This window comes from Phasianus colchicus, chromosome 3 (assembly GCF_987193195.1).
Source record: "Phasianus colchicus chromosome 3, bPhaCol1.hap1.1, whole genome shotgun sequence".
Taxonomy (NCBI): domain Eukaryota; kingdom Metazoa; phylum Chordata; class Aves; order Galliformes; family Phasianidae; genus Phasianus; species Phasianus colchicus.
In genome coordinates this window covers 15,335,459-15,355,560 of record NC_143438.1, presented here as the reverse complement: position 1 = coordinate 15,355,560, position 20,102 = coordinate 15,335,459, and the positions used below count along the sequence as shown (strand labels likewise).

Below are 20,102 nucleotides of genomic sequence, written 5' to 3'. Positions count from 1 at the left end.
ATGTGCTAGTAATAGCTTTGTAATACTGCACAGAACTGTTTTGACATAAGATGCTCATCAGCTGGGTCCTATAATGAAACTTGCATTTAGATTTTGATCTATACAGTAGTGCCGGTACAGTAGTCTATTGTAGGAAATGTCATACTTAATATGCTTTAACTTCATAGGAATGTAGATCACCATATGCTTTTAGATATGTTGTAGAATACCAAATTTAGTTTTTTATAATGAAAGAGCAGGTAGAAAATCTTAGTTGGAACTTGAATACATTTAATGTGCAAAAATAGTTTAATCATCTTGAGGTTTATGGCATTTTAGTCTAGAACACATTGACAGAGAGCATTTGTATTATATGTGACATTCATATTTAACAATGCTTAATTTAGTGTGCTCAAAAGTTCTTGTTCCTTTGTAGCTGTATATTTAAAATATTTGACTGTCTACATATCTCAGCCTCTGGTTAAGGCAGGTAAATACTGGACTGTGCAGAGCTTTGCTCAACTTCTGCTGGTAAGGAGCAGAGATTTCTTTGTCATAATGCTAAGGCATATAGATGAACTTTGAACTTCTGCCAGGGGCTGTCATTGTTCCTCCTCCGAGGAGTGTGCATTCAAGTAGTTATTTTGAGCTTACTTGCTGCGCTTCATGCTGAGCATCTAATGCTGATAAAACCTGAAAGCTGCTGTTAGCTTCAGTGGAGTCATCAGTGCAACTTTGCTCTTGAATTCCATCAAGACTCCAGCTTTGCCTAAAACAATTGCTTAGCTCAGAGCTTTTGCCAGTACAGCAATTACATTAGACTTGGAATGCCAAGGATTTTACTCTGCTTGTGGCTTTATTGTGCTTTGGGATTGTGATAACTAGAAGTCAGTTTTGTGTGACTTCATAAATAGTGCATTTCCAGCATTCTCTTCAATGGTGCTTTATGTGGATTGAGTTGGGGAAGAAAGGGAAAAGGTGAATTCTGCAGACACTGGGTCCTATCCTGCTGAAGTTATGCTCTTTTCCAAGTTGTGATACCACTAGCATATTTGTAAAGCATAACTTTTGACCCTATCTGTTCAATTTTCATTTTTTTTTTAGTATTAGTGCATGCAGTTGTAAATGGGTGCAGAAAGCTGGATTTTTATCCTAATCAGGAATAGCATGAAATATGTTGATAAAGTAGTCTTGGAATTACAAGAGATGTGATCAGATAGAGGGACAGATATTTTCTGTATTAGATGTATGCTGCTCTAAATTTATTTTAAGCCAAAACAATTGGTGGAATATCTCACTGAGGAACTTCTTGAACATCTTCATTAAATGAATCTGAAGTTGAAGGTGAGAAGGTTGTTTTAAGTGGTACTTCCTGCAATCCTGGGTACCAATAACGAAGGTTTTTCTTTATAGCCCTGCTTAAGCATGGGAGGAAGAAGACTTCCCTGATGATTCCTTCTTCTCGTGGTATTTCAATTATCTTTTCTCTGCAGAAGTGGGATATGGTGCTTTCCCAATTGAGTTTTATTACTGAAGGTGATTCTTTATGAATGGAATTTCATAAGCCCTCTTCAAACTGAAGCATTTAATTATTTGGGTATAATATTAGAGTTTGACTTACACTTCATAGTTTCTAATGCAAGCAAAAGTGAGTGTATAAAGTGTGCTTTGAGTGTTGTAGTTTTTTATTATTTTTCCTGAAACAGCCCCGTATGCCTGCATGCAGCTTGCTTAAATTTCCTGTAGACAAGTGAAGAGAGTGAGTGGCAAGTGCATTGGGCTGAGTTTGAATGTGGAGACCTCTGTTTCAGCCTCAGGAGTGCTCTCCAGGGAAAGCTGAAGACTCGATGAAGAGTTTAAGAGTAGGCGGGTTTTAAGTAAGTCTTTGGGATGTGTTCTTTGGCTTTTGTTTGCTCATGCTCTACTACATAACTGATAAAAAGCTTCAAAATACTTAGGATCTGCAATTCATTTGCTAAGATGAAAACAGTTGGATTCCAAGGCTTTAGATCTTCTGCCTTTGCACAGTAATCCAGATGAACTTGTGCTTCTAGCTTTTAATTGCAGGCAGCATCCTGTTCACCATTGCACCTAAATCATCCTGGCATTGAAGTTGTGCTATGTCAACAATGCGTCTAAGCGTGTTTTGCTGAATCACTGTTCCTTTTTATTCCCTCTGAAGCTATTGGCTTATGCAGGTTGATGCTGAGCTTTTGATACTGTGCTTATTGGAACCATTTTCCTCTGAAGAAACACCCAATACCTGATAGAAATAGATAGGACCTGATAGAACCTGTTAAATTTAGCTTGCAATGTCTTTTTAATGGTTTATACCATGTTTTCAGGTCTCTTGTTTGGAAGTAGTGAGAATAAGACACGGGAAATGATCAAGTGAATGAAAATTGAACTTCGAGGGGGGAAAAAAACGGAGGGAGAGTTACTTTCTGTACTAAGAAATTCATACTTTTCTTCTAGTGATGATTTAAACAGGATTATTGCTATAGAACTGGTGACTGTGTTTTATTGCATCATATCACATAGTGATGATGCCTTCCAGTAGTGATGATCTTCCAGTAAAGTTAAGCTTCATAAAAACTGAAAGCTTGTCTGTCTTCTACTCTGTTTTGTCTCATAGAGAACATTTAAGAAAAAGCTAAATTGAGACAGTTTGGAAAAAAAAAAAAATAAATAACAACACTGTCTCAGGTGAAAAGTTGTCAGGCTTCAAGTATTAGGGCTTGAACTGCTAATTTCTAAAGAAATAAACCACTTCAGCTCTTTCTCCAGCTCTTATATTAATATGGAGAGCACCAAAATGCTGCAAAAAGTCAGTGCTAATAGTTACATGCCTGTAGAAACAATGCGGTGATGTGTGAGTCCCTGTTCCACAGAACGATAAAGAATCAATCAGCAGCTGTGTTAAATCCTGTAGGAATTTATAAGAGTCTAAGCAGATTTGAGTGCAAAAATTCAAGTCCCTAGTTTTGGAATGGTTTAGCTGGTTAAACTTTACCTTATGTATGCTTGATCTGTTATCTTTGCAAAAACATCCTCTGACTACTGATAGATGCTACTAGTTGAATTCTTGGTATTGAATATAAATAAATGTAAAACCTGCTAATTTTGTACTTTTGTTCTTAAATTATAAATGTGATTCCTTCAGCAAGGAAAAACACAATTAGCATGTGAACTCTTAAGTAGGCTTTCTTCATATTTTTTTAAAACAAAAATGAAAATAGTGCAGTAATTTTGGGATTTTTACTTGTGGTTTTTGTGCTTTCTGTGCTTGCTCCCTTTTTTTTTTTTTAAATCCACCTCACTGCTTTATTTTTACACATCTCATTGCACTGGGACCTTGCCTGAAGTCATCACGACTACGCTTAGTGTGACTACAGTGAAAGGGGAAGCAACCTTAAATGACTGAAATGCTTCAAAAGTATTGCAGGAAATAGCTTTCTCTGTGTTTAATTAAAGGATTTGGGCAGAAGTAGAAATCTCCAGAAGAATCTGGTAGTAAGAGTTCAGCCTCTACTTGCTGTGTACTGAGAGATATGGTTTAGTAGGGAAATACTGGTGGTAGGTGTATGGTTGGGCTTAGATGATTTTGAAGGTCATTTCTTTTCCAATCTTGGTGATTCTATGCGTGTGGTGGTTGTGTGTTGGGGTCTGTAGGAAAGGCTGGGGCAAGGTTTTCCCAAAGTCAAGTCAGAGGAATGGTGTTCCAGGTAGGCACTGAAGAATCCACTTGCTCTGTTGATTTCACTGCCTCAGCTGGGAAACCAGCTGGCTTTCCTCTCATGATTCCAACATCTTCAAACTGGTTGCTGGCTTTTGACTTGAATGTGGAGGATACTGGGGGGAGGGGAAGCAAACAACGTGACACTTGATGTTTAAGTGTTAGTGTGGGAAGTATCTTGTTTCTGAAATTATTTACTGAAAGCCATAGGTGGGCTTAATTACATATCCTCTCCAGTGACTATGATGCAGGTTTGGCCTCCACGTGCTCTTCCTCTGTTCTCCATACCAAACTGCTCACCCTGAGCTGTTGCTGTGGCCTTTCTTTTTGGTCAGAGGGAGGCAAGAAATGCAAGCAGCTTGGTTTGCCTGAAAGGGCTTAGGGACAGCTTGCAGTGAGCAGCTGATGTGGTAGGGTTGATGCAATGTTGGCCTTAGGCCAAAGGCTTGGCCGTGTGCGAATGAGAATATCAACCTCTGTTGCTGGCCTAGCTGCAGCTGAAAAAGACCATCCCTACATTAGGGCTGAGACTGAGTCCTTCAGTCCCTTATGAAAAGCGTTGAGCTTGGACACTGTTGCCACTGAACATTCAGCCTTTGATACCAGTAGTACTGAGAGAGCTCAGCAAAGGCAGCCTGGTCCTTCCTGTGAGCTGCCAGCTGTGCCATGGGTGTCTCAGAACTGCTGGCTTTCATTCTGTCAGACCAATGTTAGCAATAAAAATAAAATCTGCTGCACAGAAGTGAATATGTCTCTTATGTCAATGCTTTCCTCCACTCTTATTTTGGTAATGTCTTAAATAGTTTTTTAGAGGCAGACTTCATTGGCTGTACTTTTCTACCAGGGTGGCATAGTAACTTGCAACTTAATCAGCCATAGAGTTTCGAGAGCTTTCTCCTCCAAATACTCTTCATGTCCCATAATGAGCTGGTTATTTCATAATTTCTGATGGAAATGTATTCCATATGCCTTCTATTGCTAGGACGAAGAGCTCTACTTAGCATCTGAAGCAAGTGGCTGTGGGTATTTAGTAACATTTGAAGTCTTTGCTCTATTAAGAGTCAGTATATGGTGTAGCGGTGGCTTCCTCAAGCTGCTCGTTGCCAAGTCTTCATGTTTCAAGATCACTGAAGGGTGTCTGTCCCATCCATGCTTCTTGTGAATGGTTCGTGGTTCTAGAGAGCTGTCCTAACATTTTGATCAAATTCCCTGCTTTTCTCTGTCCTTCTTTTAAATACCAGTAGTTTCCCTCCAGGACTTAGGACAAGCTAAAACTGAGAGGAATTCAACCATGAATGTCAAGATAGCCAAACGAGTGGTCTGTTTGTAATTCCTTGAGGCATCTCCTCTAATGCTTCGTGCGGAACAAAAGTCCTGTTGTGGGTGTGCTTAGGAGCTGCAGTAGTTTTGGAGTCCTGACAAGAATGAAAAATAATCTTTTTATGGTTTCTTGCTAAAACGCTCCAACTGTTCTGGTTAGGCTTAGCATTTGAAAAACATTTTCTGGTATGCAAGACTTCTAGATGCTCTGGCATATTTGTCTCCACTCTGATTGAGGCAACAATATTTATTTTCCTGCTTTTGGCAGGATTTGCATTTGTGTTTCAAAGTCACAAAAGATCATCGATACCTTTTTATCTGTGCAACTGACAGCTTCAGTATAACATCACAGGGCCCACAGAAAACTTGTCTGCTCCCTCTGGGTGTAGTTAAAACTGAAGGGAATTCATAACACGAATCTCACGCTGTCTTCTGAATCCCAAGTGGGAGATCTGAGGCAGAGGATGATTTCAGAACAGGTGATCTTTTTTCACCAGCAATGATAGGTTGCTTAACATTGATGTGTGGTGGTGGCACTCTGATTATACCATGACTTGTGCCCTTTGATCCTTCGCCTGAAGGTCTTCCTGTGAAGTTCTCATTGTCCATCCCTTCTGTATCTGGTGAGGGAAAAGGTCATTTGCACTGATTGCTGGGGCCTTCTCATTGGCTTATTTTTCAAGTCGTAAAAAGCACGGGTACCCGTGAGTCTTCCTTTTCTTCCTGCTCCCTCGGTGCCAGCGGTGTGCTCTGGCAGGAGCTGCTGTGGGGCATGTGGCACTCTGCCACCTGCTGCTCTCCTCGGTGAAGTGAGGTGCAGCGATCCTGATGCTCGCTGCACCTTTCTCGAGTCTCATTCCTCTTTTGTTGAGGCTGTAATTCCATAACCTGCTCGCGTTTCAGTTTTTCCTGCCTTTATGCTGTTTCGCCAGCAAGTCGCTGAGCCATTAAGCGCCGTTCAGGCTTATCTTTCAGTCAACAGATTTGCTTCTCTTCAATCAGCTTTTACTCTGAATTACCAGCAAAACTTCAGTGCATTTAGAGATCTTTACTTAACCTCCATTTAAAAACAAAAGAAACCAGCAGCTTCTGAAGGTTTTTCCTAAATTTGCATGATAATAAAGCGTTTTGATACTATTGAGTCTGAATGGTAACAGCCCTTTACTAGGAAGAAAACTGAATGACACATGAGCATATTGCATCTCAGGCAACATCATGTGATCCGACATCAAATGGTTTTGCAAGTTATGTAGTGGTGTAGACAAGAATAGGAAGAGATAAACCTTTTGCTATAATAAAAGAGGCTCAATATTTTAGTTTTATATGTTCTCATCAATAATCTTTTAGTTTTATTGTAGCAATGGGCAGACTTTGTTAGGAAAATGTCTGAAGTGCTTAGAAGTTGAAGGGACTGTTGTAAAAACCTTTGTAGCTGGAAACTTCTACTCTGATAACTTTTCCATCAAATCTGTCTGTGATGCAAGAGGAAGGGACAGTTCGTACCTAGTATGGAGACTTTGTGATAGCTCTGTTCTGACTTTTCTAGTAAACATTTACTGATTATGCTAATTATTAATGTGACTTGCAACTTAAGTGCCTCTGAATTTACCTGATGTTTGAAGAACTTCCATTTAGATGCTACGGGGTAGTTTTACGGGTCTGGCTGTACTTAACTTCATGGAGCCTAATTCAAGAGGACAAATGGTTTAATCTGGTTCCAGGAAACAGGCTTGCCAGGTTCCTGGCTCTTTTCCTGTAGCTTTTCTGAAGATTCTCTAATTTTCCAGCACCCTTTCTGAAGTGCGATCACCTGCTGTCAGATCCCAGTAATCATTTTGCCAGCACAGTACATGGGGTAATGTTACTTCTCTCTTTCTGAACGTCCTCATGTTTCATGCCAAGGCTGCAGCACTGCAGTGAGATCTCATGTACTTTGTTATCCACTTAGCAATCCAAAAGAACTTCTGAAGATTGGTGTTCCCCACCTAGGAACGTGCCGAGGGAGAAGATATCTTTTAAAATATCACTTTTGAGTTGAAACTGTCCATAGTCCTGATGGCTGTTCCTTGTACAACCATACTTTTGACAATTCACAGGCACTTTCTATTCCATTACTGACATTTGTATTGTTTTCTGTTGTGTAGCAGATTCTTTGATCAGTGCTTTGCAGCATCAAGTCCATCACTCTGCACGGACTAGATAAACTATCACTTTAGCAACAGTGATTTTTGTATTTCATATTGATTTGGCTTTTGTGTTTAGTCAGGGTTGTGTTAATCTATTTTACTCACTTGTATTCCCTAACAGTACTATGGCTTTATAAAAAAAAAAAATAGATATTCTCTAATTCTTTCTGTTCTATTGGGCTTAAGAGAAATGCTTCATCACAGCTTCTATCGTTGGATTTGAATTTGCTTGATAATGAAGTTACTGCTTTCTTGAGGCACCCAGATTTTTATTAGCACTGAGGTTTGTCTTTTAGCTTCAAGCAACATTAACATTCCTACAAATCCGAACTACGAACAGGCATTGGTAGTCTAAATTATACTGTTTTTTAGAACTGAGCGAGGCTTGCAGCTAACTATGCCTAGGCATTGGCTTACTAATCTGTATGGGAAGGCTACTTCTTAAGTAAGGGTAAGAATTGGCATGAGGAAGGTGAGGGTGAGGGCCATGTGGTAGGTGTCTTCTGTCCGAAGTAATCTGAAGGCAAGAGTAGGCTCATTAAGACAAATGAGCTGTTGTATGAACAAGATTAGTAATGGCAAGTTGTAGTAATAGTGTGCAGCACTTGTCACTGCTGCAGTTTAATTAGTGCTGTTCTGAAAATGTTGAAATTAGGTGAGAGGATCAACTCCCTGCTTTTCTGGAGAACCAACCGGTTATTAATGCTTTGACTTATTGATTTAAGAATTTGTTAAATATTAGTGTTGGAAAATACATGGTTTATCTTGCCTTGTGATTTAGAAAATACCTTGAGTTACAATAACCTTTGATTCTTCATCCATGAGAAATCCTTTGCAAAGTTTCACTAGTACTGGTATCCTTCAAGAAATCTCAACTTATTTAACTTGAACGTGATTACCTTATCTATACTAGTATATTTGGGAGAATCCAAATATCAAACTCTGAAAAATCCAGCCCTTATATGATAACTTGGAATAGATCACTCATTCTGATCTGATGGATTTAATTGTGCTTCTTCCTATCCACGTCCTAAAAGGACTTGGTTCTATTACAGAGATGAGAGAGATGCTTGTCTTTGTGTTGTCCTTATTAACGATGGTTTTTACAGAAACCACTTTTTACCAGAATATTCTTAATAGATAGTAGAATCTGAGCCACATGAACTGTCATTTAACATATTTGGTCTGTTAGCCTTGCTAATAATCTAAATCATAAATAGTGAATTCATTGTAAATATAGACAAAAGTGCTTCACCATCTTTGAAGTTCTCAGACCAAAGCAGAGTCTTTCAGGGGTTGCATCTGTGCACATTATGGCTTTCATTGTGTACTACCTCTGCTTTGGCGTTCGGACTGAACAGATGGGCTGGAGGAAGAGTAGTAACTGTATACTGCAGCTATTAAAGCTATTCAGCTGTGATGTTAAGGATGGATGGAAATGCAAAGGTGTGAGTGTGCATGCAGTACATCACCCCCTTTTGCACATACCAAATGAAGGTAACAGAGTATCAACTACTTGATTCTGAAGCTGCTGTCACTCCTTTCGCTGCGGTCCATAGCTAAAGAACTTGGTGATGAAGTCCCAGGGTGACTTGAATGAAAGAGGCAGAAATTTTCCATGATTAAATGGATGTTTTTGTTTCCATTTCAGGAAAGCCCCACAGCATTGGCAGCTCCGAGCGGATTCAGCTCTCAGGAATGTACAATGTTCGAAAAGGGAAAATACATTTGCCAGTCAACAGATGGACAAGACGTCAAGCTATCCTTTGTGGAACATGCCTAATTGTCTCATCAGTAAAAGAAAGCCAGACGGGAAAGATGCATGTCCTCCCTTTAATTGGTGGCAAAGTAAGATTATATTTTTACTCTTATTTTATGCATTTGTTTGCTTAATCCCTATCTCTTTATTCATGAAGGAGATCACTTTAATTTACCATGATTCCTAACCCCTCACAAAAGCTTGTTTCTGGGGGAGGAAATCAGAGTATATAACTAATTTTTGATTGCAGTGAGATTCATACTTAATGATTTGGCATGTTTGGATTGAAATGCTAAGGAAAAGTGAGGGGGATACATTCAGCTGCCTTGCGTGCAGTGTTTTATATACATAATAGTGTTTCATATGTATAAAAGTTCACAAACAAATGATACATGAATCTGTATTTTGTATGAAGTTTGCTATGTCTTTTCATCAGTTTTTATCCATGTTGTGTTACTCTAAGATCTGAAAATTAGAAGTAACAGCAGATTTTTTGTGTTTTGGGTTGGTTTTCTGTTTTTTCACTTTCAGCATTATTAGTGCAGCGATCTAATATAAGTTTGCAGCAGCAAACACATTCATTTACAAAAAGCTTTTGTTTTCTGATGAAACACAGGATATTGTCTTAACACAGGGATGTTATTTCCCCCCCCACTCCCCTACATCAGTGACCAAGCACTGACATAAGCTGTCCAGGGTAGTTGTAGAGTCTTTCTCTTAGAGCTATTCAAAAGTTGCCTGTTCATGGTCCAGGGCAACCTGCTCTAGGTGGCCCTGCTTGAGCAGGGCATTTGGACACAGTGACCTTCAGAGATCCTTTCCACCTTCAACTGTTCTTAGATCTGTGGAACTTTACCAAAGACAGTAAGATTTATACCCTTACCATTTCAGCCTGAATATAGTTTCAGAGTGCTATTATTGACTTGATTAGCCAAGGTAATGGGAAGAGAATCATTAGTTTGAGAATGAATTCACACCTGAAATAGTGCTATTTTACTTTCTATACTGATAAGTTTGATTTTTTTTTAGTTATTGGGAGAGGAAAAAAAGCTTCCTAATATAATGTGTGCAGAGTGGAGTTGATGTGTTATTTTACTGTCCACATTGCTAGTATAACTTCTGTGAGTTCTTTTCTCTCATGCTTCCATGATTCTTCAGCTCTTTCATGGAGGTACCAAAGTAGAGACTTTTCCCCTTCTTTTTAGCAGCAGCATGTGAACTCTGGCAGTGAGCTTTATTGCTGGCTGCAGTACGCTGAAGAGGGCAGAATTCTGGTCCTTCTTGGCCTTCTTTTTGAGAAGAAAAAGTGTATTTGCACAGAAATACATCACAAAACATAAAACATGAAGACTGTAAAGCTGAGAGGTGACAGCAAATTTTAAAAGAAAAGGAGAACCAAGCAAAGAAAAAAACTGTACTGAGGGCTTCTGCTGACAAAGCTTGAGTGGAGGATGCTTGGCACAGAACTTAATGTTTTTTAAATTATTACTCAGAAAATATTCTTTCTAAACCTCATAAGTACTCTGCACTTCCTGGTTTGCAAAGGCTTTCCAGAATGCAGTGCTGAGGCACAGAAACCATAAGTTGTGTGGGACTGCGCGTGTGTGGTAGCAGGATGATGTATTCTGGGTGTTTTTAGCGAGTTGAGAAATGCCAAAGAGTTTAATTGGGGTGTAAGAGAACCATTTGGTAAAGCTTGATTTTAATAATCAGGAGTATGAATTGTGCTCCCTTAGGTTGCATAAAGACAGCTGTAGATAGAAAGCCTTCTGTGATGCTCAGTGTCTTAAGATGTCATTCTTGGCTATTTCCTTCTTTATGATGGTTTCTTTACATCTCACATGCTATGCTGAAGATACCAACCAGAAATAAGGTTGCAGATACATAGGGGAAAAAATTGTAAGAAAACTACACAAAAAAGAGGTTTAAAGGAAGCAATCTCCGGAGAAACATTAAATGTTGAAAATAGCAGCATATTTTAATTCAGTATTGCCATCCACTACCAGTTCACACTCGAGCTGTTGCCAGATTTTTCTGCCTGCAGCATCTTCAGTTTGCATCTCTTTTTCATGTGATGAGAGAGTAAGTCATGTGGCTAGGAATTTTTTTCAAACATTTTGTTTGTTTTAAAGCTTGTCTAGTAGTCTAGAAAACAGACAAGCAAGCTCAAAAGTTTTGGTTCTGTTCTTATTTCTTGCTTGTGTAGATTGCATGAATGTTTAGCAGTTAAGATCCAGTTTAAGTACTTGAGAGGGGTTAGTACAACTCTACTTGATGAGCTCCTCTTGGACACACATTAATTTTCTCTGGGGTGCTCCGTACAGATATTTTAGTTTCTTGTTCACTAACAGTTTTATGCCTTTGTTGTAGGTGGAAGAAGTGAAAAAGCACCAGCACTGCTTAGCATTTAGCTCTTCTGGACCTCAAAGCCAGACTTACTACATCTGTTTTGATAACTTCACTGAATATTTACGATGGCTTCGACAAGCATCAAAGGTGAGAACATTAATTCCTGAATGAAATTTATAGTGTTACCCACAGTTCTATCCTCCATGCAGCAATGTAGTCTTCTGAGTTCACATTATTATGAACTTGTGCTGCTCTTTGTAGTGCACAGAGAGGGGAGTTCTTTGGGAGCTCTTGATAGCGGGTAATAGCAAGGTGAATTTTTCTGTCTATGCTGAGACTTCTGTACTGTGATTGTGTAACCAAAGGGCTGTGTTAAATTGTCTCTCTTTTTTCATCTGATTCATCTGGATGGATGGAGTGAGATCATTAGAACATGAATGATGACAAATAAATGTCAGAATTAAAATTTAAAAGGCTGTATTGAAAAACTCACAAAATTTTAGGTTTTATTAATTAGCTCCCAACACAGATCCCAAAGCCTACATTCCTAGAGCTAAGGGGTTGTTTCCTTGCTCGGTTGTTGAATCACTCTTCAGTTTTAGAATTGATTTTTTTTTAATAAGCAAAAATTTAATGTCAGTCAGAAAAACTTACTGGTTAATTCTTTCCTAAGGAAGTTTTATGCTGTTACAGTAGGCATTTTTAATGGGAATTTATATCTTGCATTATTTCCTTTGACATTTCAGTTCCACTTTGCATTGTTGAAAGGCTGGGTTTTTTTTTTGCAATTACTTGGTTTATGTCAATCCCTATCCTCAATCTTCTCTGAAGTATTTTGTGTATGTTGACTCACTGATTTTTGTTTTTTTTTATTATGCAAGTTCTTTTGTTGTGTGGTTAGCAATCTTTGGTTTTCTAATGGTTCCTAAACTGTTCCTTTTTTATTACCTGATAGGGCTGTTCATGTTCTTTGCTATGTTAAAGCAACTAGTTTTTGTGTACTACTATTTGGAAATATTTATGGCACACTAGAACTGTTTGGTCTTTTTAGATTGCAGTGATGAATCTGTCCAGCATCTGCCAGTGGTACAGCCTGAGTTGCATGGGCTTTTTTAAGAGACCTGATTATTTTGTCAAGCTTTCTTTTGAGCAATAACTATTGCACCTCCAAGCACATGCATCACTTAAAGTATCCTTTGTGTTCTCTCTAAGTTTTTAAGTTCTTTAAAAAGACTGTTTTGGTATCCCTACTGGGTCTGTTCAGACTCAAGGTACAAATCCCCAGTGCACGTTTGTGAGACAGTAAGGTATGGTCTGTCAGATTCTTGAGTTCTTGCTGCTTTGTGGTTCTGTCTGGGAGAGTAATGTCCTTTCATCTCCAGAGTTTTTGACATCAGATAAATGAAAGGCAAACCTAATGAGTGAGGGAAGAAACAGTGCAAAACAATGAACTTCAGAAGTAGGGATAAATAGCCAGAAAGCCCCTCTGAATTACTGGCAGCATAAGCTCAGTCGGTGCCTTGCTGTGCTTCCCTTTTTCTCTCTGGTTCATCCAAATGACTAACAGCATTGGGAAAGTAGCCAGTATGAGAACATATCCCCGTGCACTCATGAGATCCTCCTGTTTTTCTTATGTAAGGGTAGAAATAAAATGTAGTTTGTGTCTCTTCAGACCCTCAGATTTGAGGAAACTATACTTTTTTTTTAAAAACACACCTTAAGAAAAGAATGAGGCTTAATTTCCCCCAACCCACCACTCTTCCATCTTCCCAAAAATGATACTTAGCTTTCAGGATTTCTGGAGACTGCATGTTGCCACTTCTATTTGCCTTTTAATGTTTGGGTTTTCTATCCTTAGACTGAAAGACACAAGTATGATTGTATGCAAGACAGTTGTGTGGGAAGCACTGTGCTGTAACAGTTCCTGAAGAATAGGAACAGAAAAATTAGTAATGCTGGGAAGAAACTCTAACTTAGTGCAGTTGATGCTATCCATGTCCAAATGCTTAATTGTGAGGTTAATCATTCCCAATCTACATGCACAAATAAGTTTCGTTTTCATGTAGTTCAGGCAAACCAAGGCTGTCATGCAGAGGACAAAATAAAATTATATGAGGTAGGCTGCCTCAGGTGTTGTGAACGCAGAAGCTTCTTGAGTTCAGAGAAGTTTAAATGTTTTTGCTAACCACAGAAATGCTGTATACAGTGTTCCATGTCTGAAGGCAAGCTAATTTAGGAGGGAAAATGTCTCTCTCCAACATACAGCTCGTAGTTGCGTTCTATGGGTTACACAACCTCAGTTTAAAAAGAACCTGGATAAAATGCTTGCACTTTTATAAATTCTGAATAATATCTGAGTGTATTTTAAACATAACTGTTGTTTGCTGACAGTTTTGAAGCATAACTTAGTTACATTAACTGATAGCTTTTTTTTGTAGTCCTTCATGCTCCTGATGCATGCTGCTGAAAACAGAGGTTTGTGATACTTGCTTTAATGTAAATTTTACAATAGAAAGCAGTCATGGGTAAAATACTAAATTAGAATTTCTCAATTCAGTTCTTAACTATGGGAAAATACTTCATGTTGTCTGTGTACCTCAGAAGAGCCAAATGATGCTATTTTAACTTGTGAATAACGGGCCTAATCTTGAAAGGAGATTTTGTAAAAAATAAAATAAAATAAAAATGCTTGCTCTGCAGTCTTTTTCCCCAAAGAATATTGTCAGTGTTGACTTTTTAGGAGTGTTGTAGAATAAGAGAAGTCTTAATGCATCACTTCTACAATAAGTAAATGTATGCTAGAGAAGATTTGAATTTTGTGTTTGTGGAGAGTTGGGTTTAGCTTAATTAAAAATGAACATCACTCTTGCTTGTATAATCTGATTCATTCTAAAAGTCAAATATATCCTAGCCAAGGCAGCTCTGATGCTCTGCCCCAGTACATTTTTGGAAGAGATCTATGAATAGATTTTTTTTGATTGTTTTTCTTGTATGAGTGCTTATCTTGAGGTGAACAGAGCCCTCGCTTTTAGGGCTGACTAAAATTATTGCACAAATACTGCCCTAAATATTGAACTTGGTGGCATACTTACTCCAAATAGGTCACTTTTAGATATGCAGATTTAACCTCAAACAGAATATTTTTAAAAGCTGGAAATGTGGCTTCTTCGTTAATATTGATAGTTTTCTGTACCACAGTACATCATCTTTTCTTTTAGTTTCCAAATACTGTAGTCCTAATTAAGGTTGCTCAAAAAGAAAACAACAGCAACAAACTTGGTCCTTTTTGATCTAATATGCTTGCTCTGTTGCCAAATGTTGAAAAATAAGTTTATACAGCAATAGGGGTAATGAGGGGCAAGGGGGTAGAGGGACATCTTTTCTTTATGGCTTTAAAGAATTTTATCTGTGTAAAGTTGATGTGGTGCTGGAATTCCCACAATTTCTTCCACTGTTTACTACTTAAGTTTAAGCTGCAGAAGGGCAAGGGGAGAATGTGCAGTTAACAATGAGGAATACATGAGGGCTTTCCTCCTTTGCTGCATCCAAAATTGTGGAAGGTGGGTGGGTTGACTGAACAAAACTAAGAAGCTGCACCCTTAACATGACAGAAAAAGGGTGTTTTGCTGTGTGAGTGGTGGAATTTGCAGTTGTAAGCCTTGTATTTGGGGTGTGATTATGTACTCCTGTTGTATGGCACTTGTAGCAGCTACACTCAGTTCAGCATTTTTCAATAAGTGACAATGCTGTGTGTTGACAACTACATGACTAATGGCATAGATGATTTAGCTAGTAGAAAAAAGATAATCAGTCCTCCATATTCCAAGGCATACAATTAAAAGGAGACATCTACATCTATCTCAGAAATTTAGTATTGCACAGCTGAAGTAAAGGTGCAGTACACAATTGTGTTTTCTTGGAAGCAGCGTGCATCTCTGTGCTTGCTGAACTGGGTTATCTGACCCTGCAGAACTTCTCCCACTTCTGTTCTGGAAGGGCAGGAAGTGTGTTGACAGCTTCTTGCAACAACTATTTCCTGCTGTAGCGCTCGGTTCAATGGGGCAGGTAGAAGAAGAGGCCATGAGAGACAAGGACTGAATAATGCATGACTGCTTCATGTGAGCTGCCTGTGCATGGCCGCATGTAATACAGGTAGATGAAGATGTACAGGGGCACACTGCTGTCCTTTGCCTGACCACAGCTGAGTTGTACAGCTGCTGCTGTAGGGATAGTATGTTTGCTGGGAATTGCGTGGGGTGTGGATGCCAGGGTGGATTTGTACCTATACTGAAATAAAAGTCTCGAACATTCCTATTTAAAAAAAAAAAAAAGGATGTACAGGAAGTGATCCTTGATTTAAAACTTAAGAGTTTTCTCCTGTGCACCTTTGTATGAATATTTTCTCTCCTCTGTTTCAGAAACCTTTGTCTTTAAGCTTGCAGTGGAAACATCTGTGCCATTCTGGACAATCAAAACCTGCTGCTAGGATAGAGTAAATCGTGATGGCAGCGTACATTATGTTTTAAAAGCTCTAAAAAGAGCAAGAATAGCAAATTGAAAGGAGTGGGCCATGCTGCCATATTGGCTTTACTCCTTTCATGTCAGGGCAGAGTATGCTGTATGTATGTAAATCCATCTGCACTATGAAAAGAAGTTTTAGCAGGAATCAAAAACAAATCTCAATTTGATTTATCTATACAAATAGTGAAGGGACTTCTAAAGCAGTTGTATCCATCTTAAGCTTGTACAAAGGCATATCTAAAACAGCCATGCAGGATTAATTCTTTAGCATTTTTCCCTGTGGTGGACCTCCTCTGACTAGCTGCTTCACTCATTCTTCTAGGCAGTTTTTTATTACAGCAGTTTCATGATACTTAGCACAGTGCATCTTGTAGTGTAAGCATTAGTTATGAGAAAACAATGAAGCTGATGTATGAAATCCCATGACTATTTTTCCTCAATAGAAAGTTCTGACTACGTACGAGGTTGGTGCTGTAGACCACGTTTCTACGCATAAGAAATTCTGTGGAATTTAAAATTAACTCTTGTTTCTGGATGCAATTCTGCAAATATACTTCCAAAATAGGAGACTGTGCCGATCGACTTCTGTTTTTATGGGAATGGTTCTGAGGAAATATAGTGAGTAGCAATTGTGTGTTACTGATAAGAATCATACCTTCATCCACCCTCGAGGTACTGGAAGATAATTGATTGCGGGTGGAAAACAGGTATTGCAGAGTGTTTTAACACAGAATGTGGTCTTCAGCCTGTAGAGGCAACTTGAAACTAACAGTCCCATGGTCAAATTAGCCCTACCTTATACCTTCCTTGCCTTGTCCAATTGACCTGCTTCATATGTGTTTCTAGATACTGTAATGAGTCGCACCATCCTTACAAAATCCTCAATTTTGGGGTTATTACCAAACCTGTTTTCTCTGGAGATGTTTGACTGTATGGTCATGATCCTAGTGTACTGTGTTTATGTGTATGCTGGGGATGGTTTAGAGGTCAGGGATTTGCTGGTCGCTGAATGGGTGGCTGCAGTAGCTGGTTTGTTACACGAGCAGTGCTTGGAGGCTTGGAAATGAGTCTCTATAGTATATGACCTAAGAGTGAGTAGTGTTTAATTCCAACAGCAGTGGCATCTTCTAAAAAAAAAAAAATATCCTTTCATCAAATTCAAGGGTCTTCAAAAAGGTTTTCTTTGAGAATAGCAGCTATCTAGTTTTCTACAAATTTGTGAGACTAAGAGGCATTGGTAGCTTGTTTGTAACTGGTTCACTATCTAGTACAGGAAAAAATATCCCTGAAAGATCTTCTCATTTTTCACTGCAGGGAGGTTTTTTGTTTGTTTTGGTGTGGCCTTTTTTGCTTTGTTTTTCCTTTCTTATGGGAAATGTGTTGACTCTAAGTTTGGAAAAAGGAAACCATTTTTTCCCTCTAATACCATAAAATGACAATATTGAGATAATGCCTTCTCTAAAAATAGATCCCTAAAAATAAAACCACAGCTTCCTTTTAGCAGTGATTACAAGTATTCTAACATAAACAAAGCTCCACCTTTTTGTATGGAACTTGATTTCCTTTTCTGTGTATGTGTGAAAACTTCAATATTTGGGACCTTTGTTCTGCAGTGATATCTGGGCATTCTGGCTATGAGTGGCCTCTTGTTGACTTGGATTGAAAACAGCAGATGGGGCAAAACAAACTTGAGGCCAGTTTTGTTTCTCTTTTGATTATAACACTTGAAAGCATTCTTCCCTCTCTATCCTTTTATGCCTTTTGTTGTGAGAGGCCAATTGATGTTTTGGAACTTAACTTCTGTTCCTTGTAGTGTCTCTTTTAATAGTTCAGGAGGGAAGCTTTGTAGTTTGCTGTTTGTTTTTCCTTTCAAAAACAGTTCAGCTGACTCCAAGGGGTGTAAATTTGGACCAAGCCTTTTCTCTTAGTTTCTGTGCTAGCCATGCTATAGCTTCACTTTTAATTTTTTTTTCTTGCTGAAATTTTGGGTCCTTATTGCTGCCTTCAGTAAAGAGTAGCTATTGAAATACTGTGCCAAGAGTGAGAATGGAGAACTAGTTATCACCCACGCATCTGGAATAGCTTTCAAGTAATGACCTTTGAAGCCTCTAAGTCAGCCTCTGATATTGAAACTGAATTTGTGCAGTTCCTGCATTTATGTGGGAAAGAATAAACGGATTCCAGCTAGAAGCTGTGTAAAATGTTGCAGACATTACCTTTTAAGGTGAGCTCAATGCAGGAGAATCCCAAAGTGTTTTCAATAGTCTCTGGTGGTAGGTGGTGGGACTGAGCAGGAAAAGTGTAACTCAGCTCCTAAGGAAGCCCAGGGGATCTAAGTGTCTGTGGCGTACAGATCCCACTACCTGTGGTGGGAGGCTGCAGAGGCCAGCGTACTGCACAGCAGTTCAGTTATGTATAAGGTCATATCTGAGTCAGTCACGGAATTGAATGGCTGAGAACCTTTCTAACCCATATAGTAAGGAGGAGAAAAAAGGAAAGATTAGCTAAAACTAATTTTAGGGATGTTAGGCCTCTTCTGTGATTGAGGGAGAAGGAACAAAGTCTCCAACAAGAAGGATTAAGTGTTGGAAACCAGTTTTAGGCCCCAGGCCAGCAGAACTGTATTCATTGTTAGTATTAAAAACAAAAACAAAACACTGTGGGTTAGAAGGCGTTTCTAAATTACCATGAAATAATGACATAAAAAGAGTTGATCTTATTGCAGAATTAATCCATGTGATGCAGTGTGTACAACAGCGTAGGAGAAACTATGTCAGAAATCAAGGACCTGGTGTAACTGCTTATCTTACAAGAAAACCCAGCAAACAAAGCCCACCAAAAAACAACCAAAACTCTGCTCCTTGTGGGGGTGGGAGAGTCAGGCAAGCGAAGGACTTCAGGAAATGCTGACAGTCTCACTAGTGAGAGCCCATGTATAGCAAACACTGAAAGAAAGTCTCTGCTGGAGAGTTGCTCATTGCAAGCTTACTAGCTGTACAGCTATTTGTCTACTTGTATCGAACAGAAGTTACTTGAGGAAAACAAGGTATTTCTCTGTTTTTGAGAGACTGTTTCTTTTGCAAAATTCTGTGGTGAATAACAGCTTGTTTTCAGTCAAATTGTTTCAAGGATGTTAATATTCCTTGCCCCACCAAATGAAGATGACTTGTGTGCTTGAATTCTAAGTTTAGTGCTTCAGCTAATTATTGTCCCTTAACTCCAGGTTGCACCTTAAGTTTTGTGGTTGCAGGGACCTTATCAGTGATCATCTTAGGGAGACTTCCACTAAGGCAGCAGTGTTAGTATCACTGCCTGTGTAGTACTGGTATCCATACTGGGTGTGTAAAAGAAGAACAGTTATACTTGTGAGGAAACAAAAAATACTGCTATACTGCTATCCCAGAATAACTACTTCAGGCAGGTCTAAACACTTTGAAATGACAAAGGACTAATGCCATCATTCTGACAAACCCTCACTTTCCAGGTTCTGATTCTTAACCTTGGTCATTGGCTTTCACATCTGTGTGATTTCTTCTGGACTTTTATCATGCAAGGTGAAGGAGTGCAACTTCTGCTTTGCTACCTGCACACATCCCCCCTCCTCACGCGCTCGTGTGTTACTACTGTCTTCACTGGCGTTCCTGCAGCTTTTCTAACATACTCAAGTCAAAATGAGCTGTTTCTGCATGCTGTATACATCTTCCTTTAGAACTAAAGAGAGGGGAGAGGAGGGCAAGCAGAACAACCTTTGTGTCCCTGAACCTCTTCAAGATGAAGTATTTGCTGGAGATTTCTGGCTGTGTTTCTGCACAGCCCATGAGCCTCGCCTGAGGAGAAGAGGGGTTGAGAAGTGACATATCACACGTGTGCCTGCTGCCACCACTGGTTTCAGTAGGCAGTTCCTGCTCTCACCTATGCCTGTACATTTTCTGAATGGCTGAGATGTTTTGAAGCCTCTGCAAAGTTCTGTTTTCTCTTTTCAAGGCCCTTAGCTTTAGTCGGTATGCATCTATTTTCATGTCGGTAGGAAAACAAAAAGGAGAGGCCAGAAAAGCACTGAACTTTTCACCCTTTGGACTGCCTCCATTTTTAAAGTTATCATTTAAAGAACACAAATATAAGGCTCTAAAGCAACAGAAAACCTTCTTTTTTCTTTTCTTTCCTCTTCTGTTGAAGTTCTTGGCAGCCTGCATGCTTTCTCAGCTCTTGAGGGTGGAGCAGGGGCCCTGTGACTTGCTCTGAAGGTCCCACT

General features: G+C 39.1%; 1 protein-coding gene across 1 annotated transcript in view; it reads left to right on the top strand.

Moving 5' to 3' along the window:
* The window catches only part of PHLPP1 (PH domain and leucine rich repeat protein phosphatase 1), a 130,470-nt gene that overhangs the window by 61,658 nt on the left and 48,710 nt on the right, over positions 1–20,102 (top strand). Inside the window, exons 2-3 of the mRNA XM_031589262.2 lie at positions 8,873–9,069; positions 11,351–11,476. Coding sequence (XP_031445122.2) covers positions 8,873–9,069; positions 11,351–11,476 — 323 coding nt within the window. The remainder of the gene's footprint in view (positions 1–8,872; positions 9,070–11,350; positions 11,477–20,102) is intronic.